We start from the raw sequence: 22,780 nt of genomic DNA, 5'->3' as shown, positions 1-22,780 counted from the left end.
CCATACTAATTATTCAATCTATGGCTTGTTAATTGGTCTCTATTTCTGGTTGTACCTAAGGGACTTAACCCTTTGGTGTGTGCTGCCAAGGAGGATCAGGAAACCAGGCACAACTGTAGCATGGTACTGCTCCACCTCGTGTTGGTCGTCACACCCACCCATACCCCTATAAATGATTAGTTACTTCTGTTTATAAAGTTCTGTTCTTTTCTGTGTGGGTAAAAATAACTCTGTAAAAATATATAAAAAACATTTATAAAATTTAGTTACAAGCTTTGAGATGCAGTTATATCTATATTCATATGAAATATTCCATGTCCACGTTATCTGGATCCCATTTTCTTTCTGGATGCAGACACATCTTGGTAATTGCACACGTCCTCAGCGCTTTCCCGGTCTCTTGGATGATGTGTGACTTTCCTTTGTAATTGTTGCAGTTTTTATACTATTTGTCAATAAAACAAGTTGAACAAAGGAAAATGGTGACTTCACTGAAGAGTTCTCAGATGTTTTAGGGAAGATTCCAGAAAAACTGATTGACTGTGCTATGCCCAGGGCAATGTCAGCAGGGGTGGGGCACGACACATAGGGTCAAAGAACATCAAATGGAGAAACCATCCCCCGCCCCTTCGAGCCCTGCACTAGGTATAACACAATGGATGACATTAACTAATGTGATTGCATCTACCTTTTTATAAAATGTGGTACACCTAGCTCACTTAGCTGGAAAGTGGTGTGACCTAAGATGCAAAAACTTTGCCAAAACTGCAGTACAAAATTTCATCCAAAGTAAGCCAACCAATAGTTGGGGTAAAGTTAGACAGAATTTCCAGCCGTGAACGAGATTCATCCTCCAACCGGAGTCACATTGATACATTTCTGGCATCTTTAGATCATCCTACACTAGGACTAGTAAGGCTCCATTCACACGTCCGCAATTTATTTTCGCATTTTGCGGAACGGAATTGCGGACCCATTCATTTCTATGGGGCAGCACATCGTGCACATTATACCACCCCAACAGAGCCAAATACCACAGTCCATCACAAAATACTGCCAGCAGCACAAAATACATCCCCAAAAACCTCCACTGGCAGGCTCAGGCGGCCCCCTGGGCATCGGCCCACCAGGAAATTTCCCTGTAAGGTCTATGGCCAATCGACCCCTGTTCCCAATGTATCTGCTTTTCCAGGAGTGTTCCTTTAAAGGGCTTTTCCAGAACACAACAGGTACCACAAAGCAACCTTAAAGGGGTTTTGAGGTTAGGTCATCAATACTTGATTGACAGAGGTCCAACATCCGACACCCCCAAGGTTCTCTTCATCACACTATGCATCATCTCCCTTTGCAGCAGCACCGTAGTGTAATTACAAGTACTCAGAAGCCGATCCATGCAACTTCAGAATAGTAAGTATATTACACCTGTTCTACAGGTATATTCTGTATAATTAAAGCGGGATTCAGAAAATGACTATGGCGTTGGCCTTGTGTTTTTCATGTTTATGACATCAAGAAGACTTGCTTTTCCAGGGCTTATCCCTTGTGTGAATTTTCTGATGCCTAACAAGATCAGATTTTTTCGTAAAGCATTTCCCACATCCAGAACATGAATACGGCTTCTCCCCTGTGTGACTTCTCAGATGCTCAACAAGGTTTGCTTTCCGAATAAAACATTTGCCACAATCGGAGCATTTAAATGGTTTCTCTCCTGTGTGAATTCTCCGATGTGTAACAAGGTGTGATTTCTGGTTAAAATATTTCTTGCAGTCTGTACATGAAAACGGCTTCGCCCCCGTGTGACGTCTTTCATGTTTGACAAGATTTGATTTATCTGTAAAACATTTACCACACTGAAAACATGAAAAGGGCTTCACCCCGGTGTGGCTTCTCTTATGTTTAGCAAGATTTGCTTTAATTGTGAAACATTTCCCACATTCTGAACACTGAAAAGGCTTCGTCCCCGTGTGAATTCTCCCATGTGGAATGAGATCGGATTTCTGGTTGAAACATTTTCCACATTCAGCACACGAAAATGGCTTCTCCCCCGTGTGAATTCTCTGATGTTTTAAAAGATGTGGTCTCTGGGTAAAACACTTCCCACATTCTGAACATGAAAAAGGCTTCTCCCCCGTGTGAATTCTCTGGTGTTTAACAAGATCTGATTTGTGGCTAAAACATTTTCCACATTGTGAACATGAAAATGGCTTCACCTCTGCTCTTTGATGTTTAACACCCAATAAGGCTATATCGGGTATAATGGCGTACTCTTCATATGTATCTAGTATGATACCAGGATTATCTGCTTTAGAATCTGAAGATATCGGATGTCCTTCTGAGCTCCTGGTACAATCATCTGCCAAGAATAAAACACATTTTTTATTATTTGTGGATAACATTATAAATTAACCTTCACCAGCTTGGGGCATCACACACATATCTTTTACAGAGCTTATATTATCAGGAGTAGTGTGAATATGAACTTTTATTCTGCCAGGCTCTTATACTGTAAGTGCCATGGAGGTAGAGCTTCACTATGAAGTGTTCTCTGCTCTTTGCATTGAGCTGCTTCACAGCCCCTGCTTTCTGAGTGACAGCTGTAGATTTTTCCTGGTTGGATGCCACCGCTGTCACTCAGAGCAGAGGGGAAGGGCTGTGAAGCAACTAAATGCGAAGCTCCATCACCGCAGCTCTTGCAGGAGCAGAACCTGGCAGAAAAAGGCTTCATGCACACCAGCCGTGTCAGCATTTAAGTCCTCAAAAAAAACAGATACCTTTCATATGTATTCCATATTTTTCTCACTCCCATCATTAAAAAAGGGCTATTGTCATATATGTTCTGGACAAGAATAGGACATTCTCTGTAATTTGCAGAACGGCTATACGGATCAGCAAAAATATAGATAATAAATTAATGATATTTGTAATGAAAAATTTGGCCAGCTCAATCACCAGATGTCTCCCTCATTTAGAATGTCTAGGACTGGATGGGGTGATGGATCTCTCCCATGTACAGCAGCCGACAACCACCTTGTCTGAACTACAGCACGATCGGTATGGGGACCTTGCGCTTATCACATGGTCTGTCACATGATCCATCACCATGGATCATGTGACGTGACCACAGTGATACCCGGATTTTACATTTTACAAATTTTGCGGCTTCCCAACACCCATAACTTTTTTATTTTTCTTTCTATGGAGTTGTGGGAGGGCTTGATTTTTGCGGGACAAGTTGTATTTTTCATTGGTATCATTTTGGAGTAAATTACACTTTTCGATCGCTATTATTAAGTGGCAACTAAGAATAAATTAGCAATTCTGTCATTTTTTTTAATTTTTTTTTTTTACGGCGTTCACAGTAGGGGATAATTTACATAATATTTATGTAGTCGGGGCCGTTATGGACGCGGCAATACCAAACATATGGGGGAGATTATTATTATTTTAGTAAAGAGTATTTTTAATGAAAAAAAGCTGATTTTTTTTAGGGATTTTTTATTTATTTAATAAAAAAAATTTTTTACCACTTAATAGTCCCACAAGGGAACACAATATTCATTTGGATTTTAAAATGCAATGCATTATCCTATAGTGCAGGCATGCTCAACCTGCGGCTCTCCAGCTGTTGCAAAACTGCAACTCCCATCATTCCCTGACAGCCTACAGCTATCATCCTACAAAAGGGCATCGTGGGAGTTGTAGTTTTACAACAGCTGGAGGGCCGCAGGTTGAGCATCCCTGCTATAGTGCATTGCATTTTAATGTCAATGCTATACTGACATTGACCAGCAGACCGCGCCAGCGAGGCACAGCCTGCTGGAAACTACTCAAGGCCGGCTTGGGGCTGATGGGAGACAAAGAGTGTCTGCTCCCTCTGTCAGTGCTTTACATGCGGTGGGCGCCATTGCCCGCGGGACTCCTGCTGGTCCGGGTTGTTACAGGAGGCCCGCGGCTCTCATGGGTCCCCCGTGCAGCGCTTAGACTGGCCCAGCCTAAGGCCTCTTAGTGGCCGCCGTAAAATGGCGTATGGGTGGTCACTAAGGGGTTAATTCTCCACACCTGTATTGTAGTCATACTACTTTTAGACTATATGTTGTACAGAAACTCCAGGACATATGCAGACTTTTGTAATTCGTTTTGAATGAGTAGAATCATGACTCTTGTCTGCATTTTGTGGTCATTCCTCACCTGGGCGGTTGTCTTTAGGAAGGTTTCCGTTGCACTGCTCATTACCGCTCACATAGGTCTCCTCCTCTTTCATTATGGCCGCAGCATCACTCTGCTTCCGATTACCCTGATCCAAAAGCTGAGAAACAAATATTGTAAAAATCACCACACAGTCCAAGTAGCCATGGGGAACGTTTTACATCCATTACCTCCCATCAGGGGCATAACTACCATAGTGGCAGACCATGCGACTGCTATGGGGCCCAGGGCAGGAGGGGGCCCAGTTGGGATCATCTTGTCTTTTATTGGGGGTGAAAACTTGGTCACGACTTTACCCTCTAAAGCAGGCACGTCCAAACTGCGGCCCTCCAGCTGTTGCAAAACTACAACTCCCAGCATGCCCTAATAGCTGTAAGCTATCAGGCATGCTGGGAGTTGTAGTTTTGCAACAGCTGGAGGGCCGCAGTTTGGACATGCCTGCTCTAAAGGAACAAGGGTCATTGAAAGGGGTTTAGGCAGAAACCCTTCTGTCCTGTGTAGGGGGCCTGGTTTGATCCTTGCTATGGGGCCCTTACTTCTCTATGTACGTCACTGCTTCCCATTACAAACTTTCTCATCCCACGGGCTTGGCCTTCTCAAGGCTCTGTCCCGGGACCCCTACTCTTCTCTTCTGGCCTGGGAAAGCTCATAGAGCTTTTCATTATCACCTCTATACTGATCAATCATGGAGTATATTTTATGAGACTTTATCTCCATCTACCTGATGATCCCGTGGGACATTGTTATATTCTTCTGAACCATCCTGTAGACTGGGACATCTCCCCGGTGCTGTTCTCTTACTGGATCTCGCTGTAGGAGATACACACAGTGACTGGATTAATTCTTAACATACAATTACTCAAAGGACGTGTGTATTCAGTCATATCTATTACCTGGTGATGTGAGGGGCCAGTGATTCTCCATCATGATGTCCTTGTAGAGATCCTTGTGTCCTTCTATATACTCCCACTCCTCCATGGAGAAATAGATGGTGACGTCCTGACACCTTATAGGAACCTGACAACACAATGATAGTCATCACCCAGATCCCTCCATAGCGTTCCTGTATAATGTCCCAGCATTCCCCGTGGTGTCACCTCTCCAGTCAGAAGCTCAATCATCTTGTGGGTGAGCTCTAGGATCTTCTCTTTATTGATCTCCTCATATATCAGGGGGTGAATTGGAATCACGGTTCCTCCCAATCCTCCAGACACCGGGGCCTGACAGCGCTCACTAGAGGTCTTCTTCACCACGGTGTATTCCTGGTTAAGGGGAGACACATCAGTAAATCTCACAGCTCTACACCCATTTCCATCTGTTCACATCTGCATTTATTAATTCCATTGTTCTGTTCCATCACAGAATCGATGACATGATGGTCTCTCAGCACATTGCATTATTTTCTCCAGCATTTATGATGGAATCGGTGTATCTGGATTGGTAAGAACTCCTAAAGGTGACCCCAACACAGGTGTGAACACAACCTAATATAAAGGGACATCAGAGTCATAAACTCTCACCTCTCCGGTAAGGCGGAAGAGGATCTCCAGGATGAGATTTAATATTCTCTCCGCCATCTTGTCCCTGTCACTGTCCATCCAGGAAAATGATCTCACGTAGAAGATATCCACGGAGAGGATCCTACAATCTACGAACCTGAATGGAAAGAAAATAAAACAATGTACACATAAATGGCCAATAGATGCAGCACCCACAACGAGGGCTCACTCATATCTAAAGAATGGGATCCCATGTCCCCTGGCCAGAAATGGAGCGGTGGCAGTGCATGCGTCACTGCTCGGCTAGTTTCTGAAGTGTTTTGTAAGTGAATGGAGAGAGACCCACCTCAGCTCTCCTTTCCCGGCCAGTCACACTGGGTCCCTGTTCTTCAAAAAATGACACGCACTTATCAGACATTTGTAGAATATACTGTAGATAAATGGGAACGCCCCTTTAACTTGGGCTGTTAAGGAAAGATGCTCGTTACTGTAAACTACGGCTACACCGCTCAGACCAAACTTCATTCAGTCCTTAGAATGCAGATTCAACCCCTGATGAAGCCAGAAGGTGAAGTAGTCGTGACTACCCTGAAGCTCGTCTCTTCTGTGGTTCTGATGCATCTTTATCTGTAGAGCGGAGGGTCCGGCATGCGTGCGGCCTCTCCATTTATTTCTATGGTAATTCTTGAGATAGGTGAGCGCTGTACTATTTCTGGAACTCCCACAGAAACTCTGTTCATTTCTGGGGGGGGGCTACAGGGGGTAAGGGACCCCCATTCTCGTGATTGGTGGGAGACCCACACTGATCTGACAGATAGGTGATAACGTCCTATAACCAGAATACCCCTTTAAGCCCGGTTCACCCAGGGTCTGCTTTCTTTCAGACACGGCAGCAGATTGGATGTGGATATTCCGCAATCTGTTTTCTGAGGACTGCAGGAAGCTTGTCCTGAGCGGTGTTCCCGTAGTTTACTCCAGCAGAGGAGAGCGAGCGTCCTTCTTGCACACGCCGAAACAGGACGAACAGCGCTCGACTGCTATAATCCTTAGTATTCCAAAGCTTTATTGCCTGTTAGGGTGGGTTCACACTAGTGTTATGGAGTCTGTTATGGCTTATAACCCTGTTATAACGGAATCCATAGGAGGCATTCCGTTTTGCTCCGTCCTAATGGAAGCCTATGGGAAAACATAACGGATCCGTCTGGGTCCCGTTATGCAACACGGAAAACAAAGTCCTGTCCTTTGTTTTCCGTCTTGCATAACGGGAACCAGACGGATCCGTTTTGATTCCCATAGACTTCTACTAGGACGGAATGCCTTTTAAAGGCGTCCGTTTTGCATTCCGTCATAATGCAAGTCTATGGGCAGCAAAACAGATCAGTCCTTCCGTCTTACAGATTCTGTTATGTTCCGTTATAACCCTGTTAACGGACTCCATAACGCTAGTGTGAACCCACCCTTAGTGTAGTAGTGATAGACAAGCTATTAGGCCGTGTCTCTGGTGTGTCCTACTAGGCAGACATTGATGGGAGACGTGGGAATCATTTGTTAGACCCCTGGCTGCCATGGTAACCACCGACACCCCACGACAGGACAGTAGGAGCTAAATGGTGAAGATCAAAGCCTCCCCCGACCTCCGTTATTACAGCGCGGCTCCAGATTACTGCTGCTCCTGATCACACACACTTACTGCGCCCGCGTCACCTGCAGAACGAGCGGCAAATCCTAATGCGGCATCAGCCAGATTAAAATGCATTTGTGCAGTTTAAAAATAAAACTGATTTTTCCCCATAATAAGTGGTTTTGCAAAAGTGCTAAAACCCCTGCACCGATACGACATCACCGCCTTCATAACGACCCGAATATAAACGTAAACACGTTATTTACACTGCACAGGGAACTAGGGAAAAATAAAATGCAAAAAAGAAGATGAAAATTATTCTTTCCATCCCCCAAAAATAAAATAAAAGCAGACTGAATTAGGAAAAATAAAAATAAAAAAGCCTTTGGACGGCTACAGCAACAGAAAACGAAAAAAAAAAAGTATGGCTCTTGGAGTATAAAAACAATTATGTCGCGACGTACGCATCGCTGCTATCGGCTGCTAGCATACAATAATTATTTGTGCACCACGGCGAAAAGGCATAAAATTAAAAAAAATGACAGAATTGCTATTTTTTCCCAATTCCTTCTAAGAGAAAAAAGTTAAACAAAAATATCATCAATTAGCGATAAGTACCCAAATACGGCACAACTGAAAAAAAAAAAACTCATTCCATAACAAAAATAACTAAATGAGTACAAAGCCGTTGTACATCAACACTGAATGGAGATTCATAAAGTTCTGGCTTCTAGAATGTAAAAATAAAAAAATTAATAAATAAAAAATAGCAATTAAAAATGCTTGGTCCTTGAGGCTCAAACCAAGGCAGATATGAAGGGGTTAATAAGTGGGGTGACTACGAAGGAGATCTCCCTGTACCGGCATCCGTTGAGAGTCTGTGCTTACAGGACCTGGGATGATGTCACAGTCATGTGATCAGTCAGGGGGTGGAGTCAGGGATCACATGATCAGTTACCTCAGTGTGTGCAGTGCTGGATGGTGGGAGGTTTGTGTGTAGGATCAGGATGTTCACAGTGTGGATGTAGCAGAGCTGTGTGTGTGTGTGTCAGATACATCCAACAACATTCCCGCTGAAAGCTGCTCCTGTGTCAGGTCCTCACAAATCTCCTTCGCACCACGTTACGCTTCCACAAACCCGTGTTGTGAAGATCAGACTTTGATAGATCCCTGTTCTGTACATAAAACAGGTTGCGCCCTCTGACCCGATAGTCATCACATTGACTGAAGACATCCGACCCGACAAATTATCTGCTAATTCTAAAGGTTCACATAATTTATCACCAGGGCTGCACCTAGCCTTCCTGCTGAGGCGAAAATTAAAACGCCTCATACCTCTTACATCCAGGGTCATAAAGCGCCTCATACCTCTTACATCCAGGGTAATAGAGTGCACATACCTCTTACATCCAGGGTAATACAGCGCCTCATACCTCTTACATCCAGGGTAATACAGCGCCTCATACCTCTTACATCCAGGGTCATACAGCGCCTCATACCTCTTACATCCAGGGTAATAGAGTGCACATACCTCTTACATCCAGGGTAATACAGCGCCTCATACCTCTTACATCCAGGGTAATACAGCGCCTCATACCTCTTACATCCAGGGTAATACAGCGCCCCATACCTCTTACATCCAGGGTAATAGAGTGCACATACCTCTTACATCCAGGGTAATACAGCACCTTATACCTCTTACATCCAGGGTAATACAGCGCCTCATACCTCTTACATCCAGGGTAATAGAGTGCACATACCTCTTACATCCAGGGTAATACAGCGCCCATACCTCTTACATCCAGGGTAATACAGCGCCCATACCTCTTACATCCAGGGTAATACAGCGCCTCATACCTCTTACATCCAGGGTAATAGAGTGCACATACCTCTTACATCCAGGGTAATACAGCGCCCCATACCTCTTACATCCAGGGTAATACAGCGCCCCATACCTCTTACATCCAGTGTAATACAGCGCTCCATACCTCTTATATCCAGGGTAATACAGCGCCCCATACCTCTTACATCCAGGGTAATACAGCGCCTCATACCTCTTACATCCAGGGTAATAGAGTGCACATATCTCTTACATCCAGGGTCATACAGCGCCTCATACCTCTTACATCCAGGGTAATACAGCACCTCATACCTCTTACATCCAGGGTAATAGAGTGCACATACCTCTTACATCCAGGGTAATACAGCGCCTCATACCTCTTACATCCAGGGTAATACAGCGCCTCATACCTCTTACATCCAGGGTAATAGAGTGCACATATCTCTTACATCCAGGGTAATACAGCGCCTCATACCTCTTACATCCAGGGTAATACAGCGCCTCATACCTCTTACATCCAGGGTAATAGAGTGCACATACCTCTTACATCCAGGGTAATACAGCGCACATACCTCTTACATCCAGGGTAATAGAGTGCACATACCTCTTACATCCAGGGTAATACAGCACCTCATACCTCTTACATCCAGGGTAATACAGCGCCTCATACCTCTTACATCCAGGGTAATACAGCGCCTCATACCTCTTACATCCAGGGTAATACAGCGCCTCATACCTCTTACATCCAGGGTAATACAGCGCACATACCTCTTACATCCAGGGTCATACAGTGCACATACCTCTTACATCCAGGGTAATAGAGTGCACATACCCTAGTATCCGTCCTGCCGCTAGTTCACGTGTGCCCCCGGACTGCCGCTCCATCCCCATTGACTATAATGGGGGCGGAGTGCCGATGGCAGCGCACGGCGAGAGGCAGCCGGACTAGAAGTACTGCATGTCGGAGCGGCAGTCCGGGGGCACACGTGAACTAGCGGCAGGACGGATCCGACAGGCTGTTCACCCACCGGAACAGCCTGCCGGACTTCCCTGCCGCTAGTGTGAAACTAGCCTGTTTCCTACTTTTCCATCATCCTCCCACCTTCTGAACACCCCATACTGTGCCCGCTGTGCTCCCCAATACTATACTGCAGAAATAGTCCCCCTGAAAATACTAGTACCGCACAGCTAGTGCTCCCTTCAATAAAATTTGGCAAAGTGCCCTAAAAAATTAACTGCACCCAGCAAATACTGTCCAACACTAATAGTGTACACATAATACCCCCAAAAATAATTGTGCTAAGCTGATACTGTGCCAGAGTGCCCCCCCTAGTAATAGTGCTCCCCAAAAGTCCCACCAATAGTAATATTTCTTAGTAGTAGTGTCCCTACAGTAATAATGTGAAAATCCATCGGTCATCTACATCGATGATCAATTTCGTGTCTCATCTCATTATTTGACAACTGGATGAATGCAACAGCAGTTTGGAGGTACCTTTGTTATATGAAGTGTGGTATATATGAATTGGTATTTAGACACTTCATATCAGGCATACTCAACCTGCGGCCCTCCAGCTGTTGCAAAACTACAACTCCCAGCATGCCCGAACAGCATACAGCTATCAGGCTACAGCGGGGCATTGTGGGAGTTGTAGTTTTACAACAGCTGGAGGGACGCAGGTTGAGCATGCCTGCTCTATATGATAGGCCCGGTTTTGGCCTAATAGGGTATGAGGTCGGAGTCTGCTGAGATAGTCTTGTTTATATATTCTGACGTGGTTATTTCTATATATGTGGTACAACCCACGAACTGACTAAGGACCGAAATACGGACCTATGATAAAGAGGGGCGTGAAGAGAGATGGGCTTCCCTCTTTTACCCTTGAGCGAATGGCAATCTATGGACCGATAGCCCCATCATCCTGGACGGAGGCCATGGGATGATGGGCCTTACATGAACGGTCCTCTGGTATGAATGGTGGGGTTTGTTACCATTTGTAACCATTTGCCACGTTATATTCAGTGCCTGTCAGCGGTCACCTAACCTACCCATATGTAGATATACTCATTGGCATTCCATTGGTCCTGGTTTTTATACTGCCCTTACTTCATACAGGGTTATGCCTCCTCTCCTGGCGGTATCAATCAGTCTTTCAATGAAGACTAATAACACAAGTGTTTTATTTAGATTAACGATTTATCGACAAATGGGGTGCTAATGTAGGCAGTGCATAGGTGAAACTACTTCTAGAGTCAAGTTACCACGGTATCTCCCGTTTGCCAATACACTATAGCGCTGAAGAGTGCGGTTGGTTAGCAACGGGACGCTCCGCAAGTCATGTGGCCGGAAGTTCCGCAGGTCATGTGACCTGAAGCTCTCAAGCGCTCTCACCGGAAGCCATGTCAGCGCTGCTGCCGGAAACCCGGACCGCGCTGACACACGTGGAGGGGGACGCCGAGTAGTATAGCCATGCATCACCCTTTGGCAGGTCTTTGCCTGAATTAAGTGTATGTTGAATATAATATTGGTGATTGATATATTATTACTGTATGTTGGTGATAACTAGGGATGAGCGAACTCGAACTGTATAGTTCGGGTTCGTACCGAATTTTGGGGTGTCCGTGACACGGACCCGAACCCGGACATTTTCGTAAAAGTCCGGGTTCGGGTTCGGTGTTCTTCGCTTTCTTCGCGCTTTTGTGACGCTTTCTTGGCGCTTTTTGAAAGGCTGCAAAGCAGCCAATCAACAAGCGTCATACTACTTGCCCCAAGAGGCCGTCACAGCCATGCCTACTATTGGCATGGCTGTGATTGGCCAGAGCAGCATGTGACCCAGCCTCTATTTAAGCTGGAGTCACATAGCGCCGCCCGTCACTCTGCTCTGATTAGCGTAGGGAGAGGTTGCGGCTGCGACAGTAGGGCGAGATTAGGCAGATTAACTCCTCCAAAGGACTTGATTAACTGATCGATCTGCAGCTGTGGATCATTGAGCTGCTGATCCTCAATTGCTCACTGTTTTTAGGCTGCCCAGACCGTTTGTCAGTCACATTTTTCTGGGGTGATCGGCGGCCATTTTGTGTCTTGTGGTGCGCCAGCACAAGCTGCGACCAAGTGCATTTAACCCTCAATGGTGTGGTTGTTTTTTGGCTAAAGCCTACATCAGGGTGAAGCTGTCACACCAAGTGCATTTAACCAGCAATAGTCTGTTCATTTTTTGGCCATATACAAAATCAGGGGCAAGCTGCGCCTGTCACCAAGTGCATTTAACCCTCAATGGTGTGGTTGTTTTTTGGCTAAAGCCTACATCAGGGTGAAGCTGTCACACCAAGTGCATTTAACCAGCAATAGTCTGTTCATTTTTTGGCCATATACAAAATCAGGGGCAAGCTGCGCCTGTCACCAAGTGCATTTAACCCTCAATGGTGTGGTTGTTTTTTGGCTAAAGCCTACATCAGGGTGAAGCTGTCACACCAAGTGCATTTAACCAGCAATAGTCTGTTCATTTTTTGGCCATATACAAAATCAGGGGCAAGCTGCGCCTGTCACCAAGTGCATTTAACCCTCAATGGTGTGGTTGTTTTCTGGCTAAAGCCTACATCAGGGTGAAGCTGTCACACCAAGTGCATTTAACCAGCAATAGTCTGTTTATTTTTTGGCCATATACTACATCAGGGGCAAGCTGCGCCCGTCACCAAGTGCATTTAACCCTCAGTAGTGTGGTTGGTCAAGCTGTGACACCAAGTGCATTTAACCAGCAATAGTCTGTTCATTTTTTGGCCATATACTACATCAGGGGCAAGCTGCGCCCGTCACCAAGTGCATTTAACCAGCAATAGTGTGGTTATTTTTTGGCCATATCCCAGTCTAATTCTGTCACTAAATCCATACCGGTCACCCAGCGCCTAAATACTAGGCCTCAAATTTATATCCCGCTAAATCTCTCGTTACCGCTGTCCTGTTGTAGCTGGGAAAGTTATTTAGTGTCCGTCAAAGCACATTTTTTGTTCTGGGTTGAAGTACAATTCCCAATTTAGCAATTTCATAATTTAGTGGTTTCTGCTATATCAGAGCTATTTGAAATCTATCCCTAAAAGGGTATATAATATTCAAGGTGCACATTGGGTCATTCAGAATAACTTCACACACACCCGCTACTGTGTATTTTCAAGTCTAATTCTGTCACTAAACCCATACCTGTCACCCAGCGCCTAAATACTAGGCCTCAAATTTATATCCTGCTAAATCTCTCGTTACCGCTGTCCTGTTGTAGCTGGGAAAGTTATTTAGTGTCCGTCAAAGCACATTTTTTGTTCTGGGTTGAAGTACAATTCCCAATTTAGCAATTTCATAATTTAGTGGTTTCTGCTATATCAGAGCTATTTGAAATCTATCCCTAAAAGGGTATATAATATTGAAGGTGCACATTGGGTCATTCAGAATAACTTCACACACACCCGCTACTGTGTATTTCCAAGTCTAATTCTGTCACTAAACCCATACCTGTCACCCAGCGCCTAAATACTAGGCCTCAAATTTATATCCTGCTAAATCTCTCGTTACCGCTGTCCTGTTGTAGCTGGGAAAGTTATTTAGTGTCCGTCAAAGCACATTTTTTGTTCTGGGTTGAAGTACAATTCCCAATTTAGCAATTTCATAATTTAGTGGTTTCTGCTATATCAGAGCTATTTGAAATCTATCCCTAAAAGGGTATATAATATTCAAGGTGCACATTGGGTCATTCAGAATAACTTCACACACACCCGCTACTGTGTATTTCCAAGTCTAATTCTGTCACTAAACCCATACCTGTCACCCAGCGCCTAAATACTAGGCCTCAAATTTATATCCTGCTAAATCTCTCGTTACCGCTGTCCTGTTGTAGCTGGGAAAGTTATTTAGTGTCCGTCAAAGCACATTTTTTGTTCTGGGTTGAAGTACAATTCCCAATTTAGCAATTTCATAATTTAGTGGTTTCTGCTATATCAGAGCTATTTGAAATCTATCCCTAAAAGGGTATATAATATTCAAGGTGCACATTGGGTCATTCAGAATAACTTCACACACACCCGCTACTGTGTATTTCCAAGTCTAATTCTGTCACTAAACCCATACCTGTCACCCAGCGCCTAAATACTAGGCCTCAAATTTATATCCTGCTAAATCTCTCGTTACCGCTGTCCTGTTGTAGCTGGGAAAGTTATTTAGTGTCCGTCAAAGCACATTTTTTGTTCTGGGTTGAAATACAATTCCCAATTTAGCAATTTCATAATTTAGTGGTTTCTGCTATATCAGAGCTATTTGAAATCTATCCCTAAAAGGGTATATAATATTCAAGGTGCACATTGGGTCATTCAGAATAACTTCACACACACCCGCTACTGTGTATTTCCAAGTCTAATTCTGTCACTAAACCCATACCTGTCACCCAGCGCCTAAATACTAGGCCTCAAATTTATATCCTGCTAAATCTCTCGTTACCGCTGTCCTGTTGTAGCTGGGAAAGTTATTTAGTGTCCGTCAAAGCACATTTTTTGTTCTGGGTTGAAATACAATTCCCAATTTAGCAATTTCATAATTTAGTGGTTTCTGCTATATCAGAGCTATTTGAAATCTATCCCTAAAAGGGTATATAATATTCAAGGTGCACATTGGGTCATTCAGAATAACTTCACACACACCCGCTACTGTGTATTTCCAAGTCTAATTCTGTCACTAAACCCATACCTGTCACCCAGCGCCTAAATACTAGGCCTCAAATTTATATCCTGCTAAATCTCTCGTTACCGCTGTACTGTTGTTGCTTGGAAAGATATTTAGTGTCCGTCAAAGCACATTTTTTGTTCTGGGTTGAAATACAATTCCCAATTTAGCAATTTCATAATTTAGTGGTTCCTGCTATATCAGAGCTATTTGAAATCTATCCCAAAAAGGGTATATAATATTCAAGGTGCACATAGGGTCATTCAGAATAACTTCACACACACCCTCTACTGTGTATTTCCAAGTCTAATTCTGTCACTAAACCCATACCTGTCACCCAGCGCCTAAATACTAGGCCTCAAATTTATATCCTGCTAAATCTCTCGTTACCGCTGTACTGTTGTTGCTGGGCAAGATATTTAGTGTCCGTCAAAGCACATTTTTTGTTCTGGGTTGAAATACAATTCCCAATTTAGCAATTTCATAATTTAGTGGTTCCTGCTATATCAGAGCTATTTGAAATCTATCCCAAAAAGGGTATATAATATTCAAGGTGCACATAGGGTCATTCAGAATAACTTCACACACACGCTTCTGTGCATTTCCAAGTCTAATTCTGTCACTAAATCCATACCGGTCACCCAGCGCCTAAATACTAGGCCTCAAATTTATATCCCGCTGAATTTGAATACAATACATTGGGCCAAATAATATATTTGTTGTTGTGGTGAACCATAACAATGAGAAAAACATCTAGTAAGGGACGCGGACGTGGACATGGTCGTGGTGGTGTTAGTGGACCCTCTGGTGCTGGGAGAGGACGTGGCCGTTCTGCCACATCCACACGTCCTAGTGTACCAACTACCTCAGGTCCCAGTAGCCGCCAGAATTTACAGTGATATATGGTGGGGCCCAATGCCGTTCTAAGGATGGTAAGGCCTGAGCAGGTACAGGCATTAGTCAATTGGGTGGCCGACAGTGGATCCAGCACGTTCACATTATCTCCCACCCAGTCTTCTGCAGAAAGCGCACAGATGGCGCCTGAAAACCAACCCCATCAGTCTGTCACATCACCCCCATGCATACCAGGGAAACTGTCTGAGCCTCAAGTTATGCAGCAGTCTCTTATGCTGTTTGAAGACTCCGCTGGCAGGGTTTCCCAAGGGCATCCACCTAGCCCTTCCCCAGCGGTGAAAGACATAGAATGCACTGACGCACAACCACTTATGTTTCCTGATGATGAGGACATGGGAATACCACCTCAGCATGTCTCTGATGATGACGAAACACAGGTGCCAACTGCTGCGTCTTTCTGCAGTGTGCAGACTGAACAGGAGGTCAGGGATCAAGACTGGGTGGAAGACGATGCAGGGGACGATGAGGTCCTAGACCCCACATGGAATGAAGGTCGTGCCACTGACTTTCACAGTTCGGAGGAAGAGGCAGTGGTGAGACCGAGCCAACAGCGTAGCAAAAGAGGGAGCAGTGGGCAAAAGCAGAACACCCGCCGCCAAGAGACTCCGCCTGCTACTGACCGCCGCCATCTGGGACCGAGCACCCCAAAGGCAGCTTCAAGGAGTTCCCTGGCATGGCACTTCTTCAAACAATGTGCTGACGACAAGACCCGAGTGGTTTGCACGCTGTGCCATCAGAGCCTGAAGCGAGGCATTAACGTTCTGAACCTGAGCACAACCTGCATGACCAGGCACCTGCATGCAAAGCATGAACTGCAGTGGAGTAAACACCTTAAAACCAAGGAAGTCACTCAGGCTCCCCCTGCTACCTCTTCTGCTGCTGCCGCCTCGGCCTATTCTGCTGCTGCCGCCTCGGCCTCTTCCTCCGCCTCTGGAGGAACGTTGGCACCTGCCGCCCAGCAAACAGGGGATGTACCACCAACACCACCACCACCACCTCCGTCACCAAGCGTCTCAACCATGTCACACGCCAGCGTTCAGCTCTCCATCTCACAAACATTTGATAGAAAGCGTAAATTCCCACCTAGCCACCCTCGATCCCTGGCCCTGAATGCCAGCATTTCTAAACTACTGGCCTATGAAATGCTGTCATTTAGGCTGGTGGACACAGACAGCTTCAAACAGCTCATGTCGCTTGCTGTCCCACAGTATGTTGTTCCCAGCCGGCACTACTTCTCCAAGAGAGCCGTGCCTTCCCTGCACAACCAAGTATCCGATAAAATCAAGTGTGCACTGCGCAACGCCATCTGTAGCAAGGTCCACCTAACCACAGATACGTGGACCAGTAAGCACGGCCAGGGACGCTATATCTCCCTAACTGCACACTGGGTAAATGTAGTGGCAGCTGGGCCCCAGGCGGAGAGCTGTTTGGCGCACGTCCTTCCGCCGCCAAGGATCGCAGGGCAACATTCTTTGCCTCCTGTTGCCACCTCCTCCTTCTCGGCTTCCTCCTCCTCTTCTTCCACCTGCTCATCCAGTCAGCCACACACCTTCACCACCAACTTCAGCACAGCCCGGGGTAAACGTCAGCAGGCCATTCTGAAACTCATATGTTTGGGGGACAGGCCCCACACCGCACAGGAGTTGTGGCGGGGTATTGAACAACAGACCGACGAGTGGTTGCTGCCGGTGAGCCTCAAGCCCGGCCTGGTGGTGTGTGATAATGGGCGAAATCTCGTTGCAGCTCTGGGACTAGCCAATTTGACGCACATCCCTTGCTTGGCGCATGTGCTGAATTTGGTGGTGCAGAAGTTCATTCACAACTACCCCGACATGTCAGAGCTGCTGCATAAAGTGCGGGCCGTCTGTTCGCGCTTCCGGCGTTCACATCCTGCCGCTGCTCGCCTGTCTGCGCTACAGCGTAACTTCGGCCTTCCCGCTCACCGCCTCATATGCGACGTGCCCACCAGGTGGAACTCCACCTTGCACATGCTGGACAGACTGTGCGAGCAGCAGCAGGCCATAGTGGAGTTTCAGCTGCAGCACGCACGGGTCAGTCGCACTACAGAACAGCACCACTTCACCACCAATGACTGGGCCTCCATGCGAGACCTGTGTGCCCTGTTGCGCTGTTTCGAGTACTCCACCAACATGGCCAGTGGCGATGACACCGTTATCAGCGTTACAATACCACTTCTATGTCTCCTTGAGAAAACACTTAGGGCGATGATGGAAGAGGAGGTGGCCCAGGAGGAGGAGGAGGAGGAGGAGGAGGAGGAAGAGGGGTCATTTTTAGCACTTTCAGGCCAGTCTCTTCGAAGTGACTCAGAGGGAGGTTTTTGGCAACAGCAGAGGCCAGGTACAAATGTGGCCAGCCAGGGCCCACTACTGGAGGACGAGGAGGACGAGGATGAGGAGGAGGTGGAGGAGGATGAGGATGAAGCATGGTCACAGCGGGGTGGCACCCAACGCAGCTCGGGTCCATCACTGGTGCGTGGCTGGGGGGAAAGGCAGGACGATGACGATACGCCTCCCACAGAGGACAGCTTGTCCTTACCCCTGGGCAGCCTGGCACACATGAGCGACTACATGCTGCAGTGCCTGCGCAACGACAGCAGAGTTGCCCACATTTTAACCTGTGCGGACTACTGGGTTGCCACCCTGCTGGATCCACGCTACAAAGACAATGTGCCCACCTTACTTCCTGCACTGGAGCGTGATAGGAAGATGCGCGAGTACAAGCGCACGTTGGTAGACGCGCTACTGAGAGCATTCCCAAATGTCACAGGGGAACAAGTGGAAGCCCAAGGCCAAGGCAGAGGAGGAGCAAGAGGTCGCCAAGGCAGCTGTGTCACGGCCAGCTCCTCTGAGGGCAGGGTTAGCATGGCAGAGATGTGGAAAACTTTTGTCAACACGCCACAGCTAACTGCACCACCACCTGATACGCAACGTGTTAGCAGGAGGCAACATTTCACTAACATGGTGGAACAGTACGTGTGCACACCCCTCCACGTACTGACTGATGGTTCGGCCCCATTCAACTTCTGGGTCTCTAAATTGTCCACGTGGCCAGAGCTAGCCTTTTATGCCTTGGAGGTGCTGGCCTGCCCGGCAGCCAGCGTTTTGTCTGAACGTGTATTCAGCACGGCAGGGGGCGTCATTACAGACAAACGCAGCCGCCTGTCTACAGCCAATGTGGACAAGCTGACGTTCATAAAAATGAACCAGGCATGGATCCCACAGGACCTGTCCGTCCCTTGTCCAGATTAGACATTAACTACCTCCCCATAACCATATATTATTGGACTCCAGGGCACTTCCTCATTCAATCCTATTTTTATTTTCATTTTACCATTATATTGCAAGGCTACCCAAAGTTGAATGAACCTCTCCTCTGCCTGTGTGCTAGGCCTAAATATATGCCAATGGATTGTTGCAGTGGTGGCTGACGTGAAGCCTCATTCTCTGCTATGACATGCAGACTGATTCTCTGGTGACATGAAGCCAGATTGTCTGTTACGGGACCTCTCTCCTCTGCCTGGGTGCTGGGCCTGAATTTATGACAATGGACTGTTGCAGTGGTGGCTGACGTGAAGCCTGATTCTCTGCTATGACATGCAGACTGATTCTCTGCTGACATGAAGCCAGATCCTCTGTTACGGGACCTCTCTCCTCTGCCTGGGTGCTGGGCCTAAATTTATGAAAATGGACTGTTGCAGTGGTGGGTGACGTGAAGCCTCATTCTCTGCTATGACATGCAGACTGATTCTCTGCTGACATGAAGCCAGATTGTCTGTTACGGGACCTCTCTCCTCTGCCTGGGTGCTGGGCCTAAATATCTGACAATGGACTGTTGCATTGGTGGCTGACGTGAAGCCTGATTCTCTGCTATGATATGAAGACTGATTCTCTGCTGACATGAAGCCAGATTGTCTGTTACGGGACCTCTCTCCTCTGCCTGTGTGCTAGGCCTAAATATATGCCAATGGATTGTTGCAGTGGTGGCTGACGTGAAGCCTGATTCTCTGCTATGACATGCAGACTAATTCTCTGCTGACATGAAGCCAGATTGTCTGTTACGGGACCTCTCTCCTCTGCCTGGGTGCTGGGCCTAAATTTATGACAATGGACTGTTGCAGTGGTGGCTGACGTGAAGCCTGATTCTCTGCTATGACATGCAGACTGATTCTCTGCTGACATGAAGCCAGATCCTCTGTTACGGGACCTCTCTCCTCTGCCTGGGTGCTGGGCCTAAATTTATGAAAATGGACTGTTGCAGTGGTGGGTGACGTGAAGCCTCATTCTCTGCTATGACATGCAGACTGATTCTCTGCTGACATGAAGCCAGATTGTCTGTTACGGGACCTCTCTCCTCTGCCTGGGTGCTGGGCCTGAATTTATGACAATGGACTGTTGCAGTGGTGGCTGACGTGAAGCCTGATTCTCTGCTATGACATGCAGACTAATTCTCTGCTGACATGAAGCCAGATTGTCTGTTACGGGACCTCTCTCCTCTGCCTGGGTGCTGGGCCTAAATTTATGAAAATGGACTCTTACAGTGGTGGGTGACGTGAAGCCTGATTCTCTGCTATGACATGAAGACTGATTCTCTGCTGACATGAAGCCAGATCCTCTGTTACGGGACCTCTCTCCTCTGCCTGGGTGCTGGGCCTAAATATCTGACAATGGACTGTTGCATTGGTGGCTGACGTGAAGCCTGATTCTCTGCTATGATATGAAGACTGATTCTCTGCTGACATGAAGCCAGATTGTCTGTTACGGGACCTCTCTCCTCTGCCTGTGTGCTAGGCCTAAATATATGCCAATGGATTGTTGCAGTGGTGGCTGACGTGAAGCCTGATTCTCTGCTATGACATGCAGACTGATTCTCTGGTGACATGAAGCCAGATCCTCTGTTACGGGACCTCTCTCCTCTGCCTGGGTGCTGGGCCTAAATTTATGAAAATGGACTGTTGCAGTGGTGGGTGACGTGAAGCCTGATTCTCTGCTATGACATGCAGACTGATTCTCTGGTGACATGAAGCCAGATCCTCTGTTACGGGACCTCTCTCCTCTGCCTGGGTGCTGGGCCTAAATATCTGACAATGGACTGTTGCATTGGTGGCTGACGTGAAGCCTGATTCTCTGCTATGACATGCAGACTAATTCTCTGCTGACATGAAGCCAGATTGTCTGTTACGGGACCTCTCTCCTCTGCCTGGGTGCTGGGCCTAAATTTATGAAAATGGACTGTTGCAGTGGTGGGTGACGTGAAGCCTGATTCTCTGCTATGACATGAAGACTGATTCTCTCCTGACATGAAGCCAGATTGTCTGTTACGGGACCTCTCTCCTCTGCCTGGGTGCTGGGCCTAAATATCTGACAATGGACTGTTGCATTGGTGGCTGACGTGAAGCCTCATTCTCTGCTATGACATGCAGACTAATTCTCTGCTGACATGAAGCCAGATTGTCTGTTACGGGACCTCTCTCCTCTGCCTGCGTGCTGGGCCTAAATTTATGAAAATGGACTGTTGCAGTGGTGGCTGACGTGAAGCCTGATTCTCTGCTATGACATGAAGACTGATTCTCTGCTGACATGAAGCCAGATTGTCTGTTACGGGACCTCTCTCCTCTGCCTGGGTGCCGGGGCCTAAATATCTGAGAATGGACTGTTCCAGTGGTGGGTGACGGGAAGCCAGATTCTCTGCTATGGAACCTCTCTCCAATTGATTTTGGTTAATTTTTATTTATTTAATTTTTATTTTAATTAATTTCCCTATCCACATTTGTTTGCAGGGGATTTACCTACATGTTGCTGCCTTTTGCAGCCCTCTAGCCCTTTCCTGGGCTGTTTTACAGCCGTTTTAGTGCCGAAAAGTTCGGGTCCCCATTGACTTCAATGGGGTTCGGGTTCGGGACGAAGTTCGGATCGGGTTCGGATCCCGAACCCGAACATTTCCGGGATGTTCGGCCGAACTTCTCGAACCCGAACATCCAGGTGTTCGCTCAACTCTAGTGATAACATTGTTGTGGGACATATGGGTTAACTCATGTTGGGAAAGAGGGAAGCACCTTAGGGACAGACCGCATATTGTAACACACTATGCTTGACAAAGACTCGGTGGAGGTGAACAATAAACACGGATGTATTCTGAGAAGTTGGAGTGCCGCAGTTTTTTCCTGTATTTCTGCATCGTGGGTTCTCTAGAGGCTAGGATCCGACACCACAGGCACCGCCACAGTATGGACTTTTTGAGACAACTCGAAGGGTAGTGCTGTCCTATCTTTTACTTTCTTCTTGCTATTTCCTATTGTTTTGGGGCCTCCACAAACAAAAAAAGAAAGGTTGGTAACTTCCTCCGGCTGCACTGCCACATCCGCCTCCTCCACTGGGACCTAAGCCTCCTTGCTCAAGATTATTATGTCTCATATTGGCTGAGAAGAGAAGTATACCAACCGCACCCAACCGTTGTTAGACTCCAGCGCATCTGTCCTACTTGTCACAGCCTAGACCCTTCCAGAGGAGCAGGAGAAACAAGCATGACATGGCCTTGCCCGCATATCTGTTTGCAGGCCTTAGAGTCCGGCAAACACAGTCACACACACCGGCGATCTACAGTAGAGTAGGTCAATGCGTGGAGTGGACAGAGCAAGCTCTTTTTTACTCTCCCTGTCCTAAAAATACATTTGATATATGGTTGCCAGATAGGGGACGTAGGAGATATTAAACTAAGAAGAAAAAATACTACAGGTTATCACACCATAAAGGACGAAAACAGGTAACCTGAAAAGGGTTCGCCCGCCAAGGCCGCCATTCGCCGAAGCAGAACACTTCTCAAGGCAACAGCCTCCAGGCCCCAGCCCAATTCCAGGAGGCATGTCGCTCCGACAAAACAGGGAGATCATCTGTCGCTCTGCCCTCACCAAAATGCGCCTCTTCAGGTTCCTAATCTGCATAACACACCCATTTTTGGCCACACCTTTTTCCTCGCACGTA

At 46.7% G+C, this 22,780-nt stretch overlaps 1 protein-coding gene and 1 non-coding gene across 2 annotated transcripts; both read right to left on the bottom strand.

Moving 5' to 3' along the window:
* Window positions 1–1,076: 1,076 nt before the first annotated feature.
* Window positions 1,077–8,204, bottom strand: LOC122942399 (oocyte zinc finger protein XlCOF7.1-like). Its single transcript, XM_044300006.1, has 7 exons — window positions 8,188–8,204; window positions 5,727–5,862; window positions 5,304–5,468; window positions 5,100–5,223; window positions 4,928–5,016; window positions 4,189–4,306; window positions 1,077–2,353 (listed from the first exon to the last, which is right to left on the bottom strand). The coding sequence occupies exons 2-7, from the start codon at window positions 5,802–5,804 to the stop codon at window positions 1,509–1,511; spliced, it is 1,419 nt and encodes a 472-aa protein (XP_044155941.1). The 5' UTR covers window positions 5,805–5,862; window positions 8,188–8,204; the 3' UTR covers window positions 1,077–1,508.
* Window positions 8,205–22,378: 14,174 nt separating this feature from the next.
* LOC122942864 lies at window positions 22,379–22,562 on the bottom strand. The gene has a single exon (XR_006390747.1). It is a non-coding gene; the product is annotated as a U2 spliceosomal RNA (small nuclear RNA).
* Window positions 22,563–22,780: the final 218 nt, after the last annotated feature.

This window comes from Bufo gargarizans, chromosome 6 (genome assembly GCF_014858855.1).
Source record: "Bufo gargarizans isolate SCDJY-AF-19 chromosome 6, ASM1485885v1, whole genome shotgun sequence".
Lineage (NCBI taxonomy): Eukaryota > Metazoa > Chordata > Amphibia > Anura > Bufonidae > Bufo > Bufo gargarizans.
This window is presented reverse-complemented; position numbering and strand designations above follow the sequence as displayed.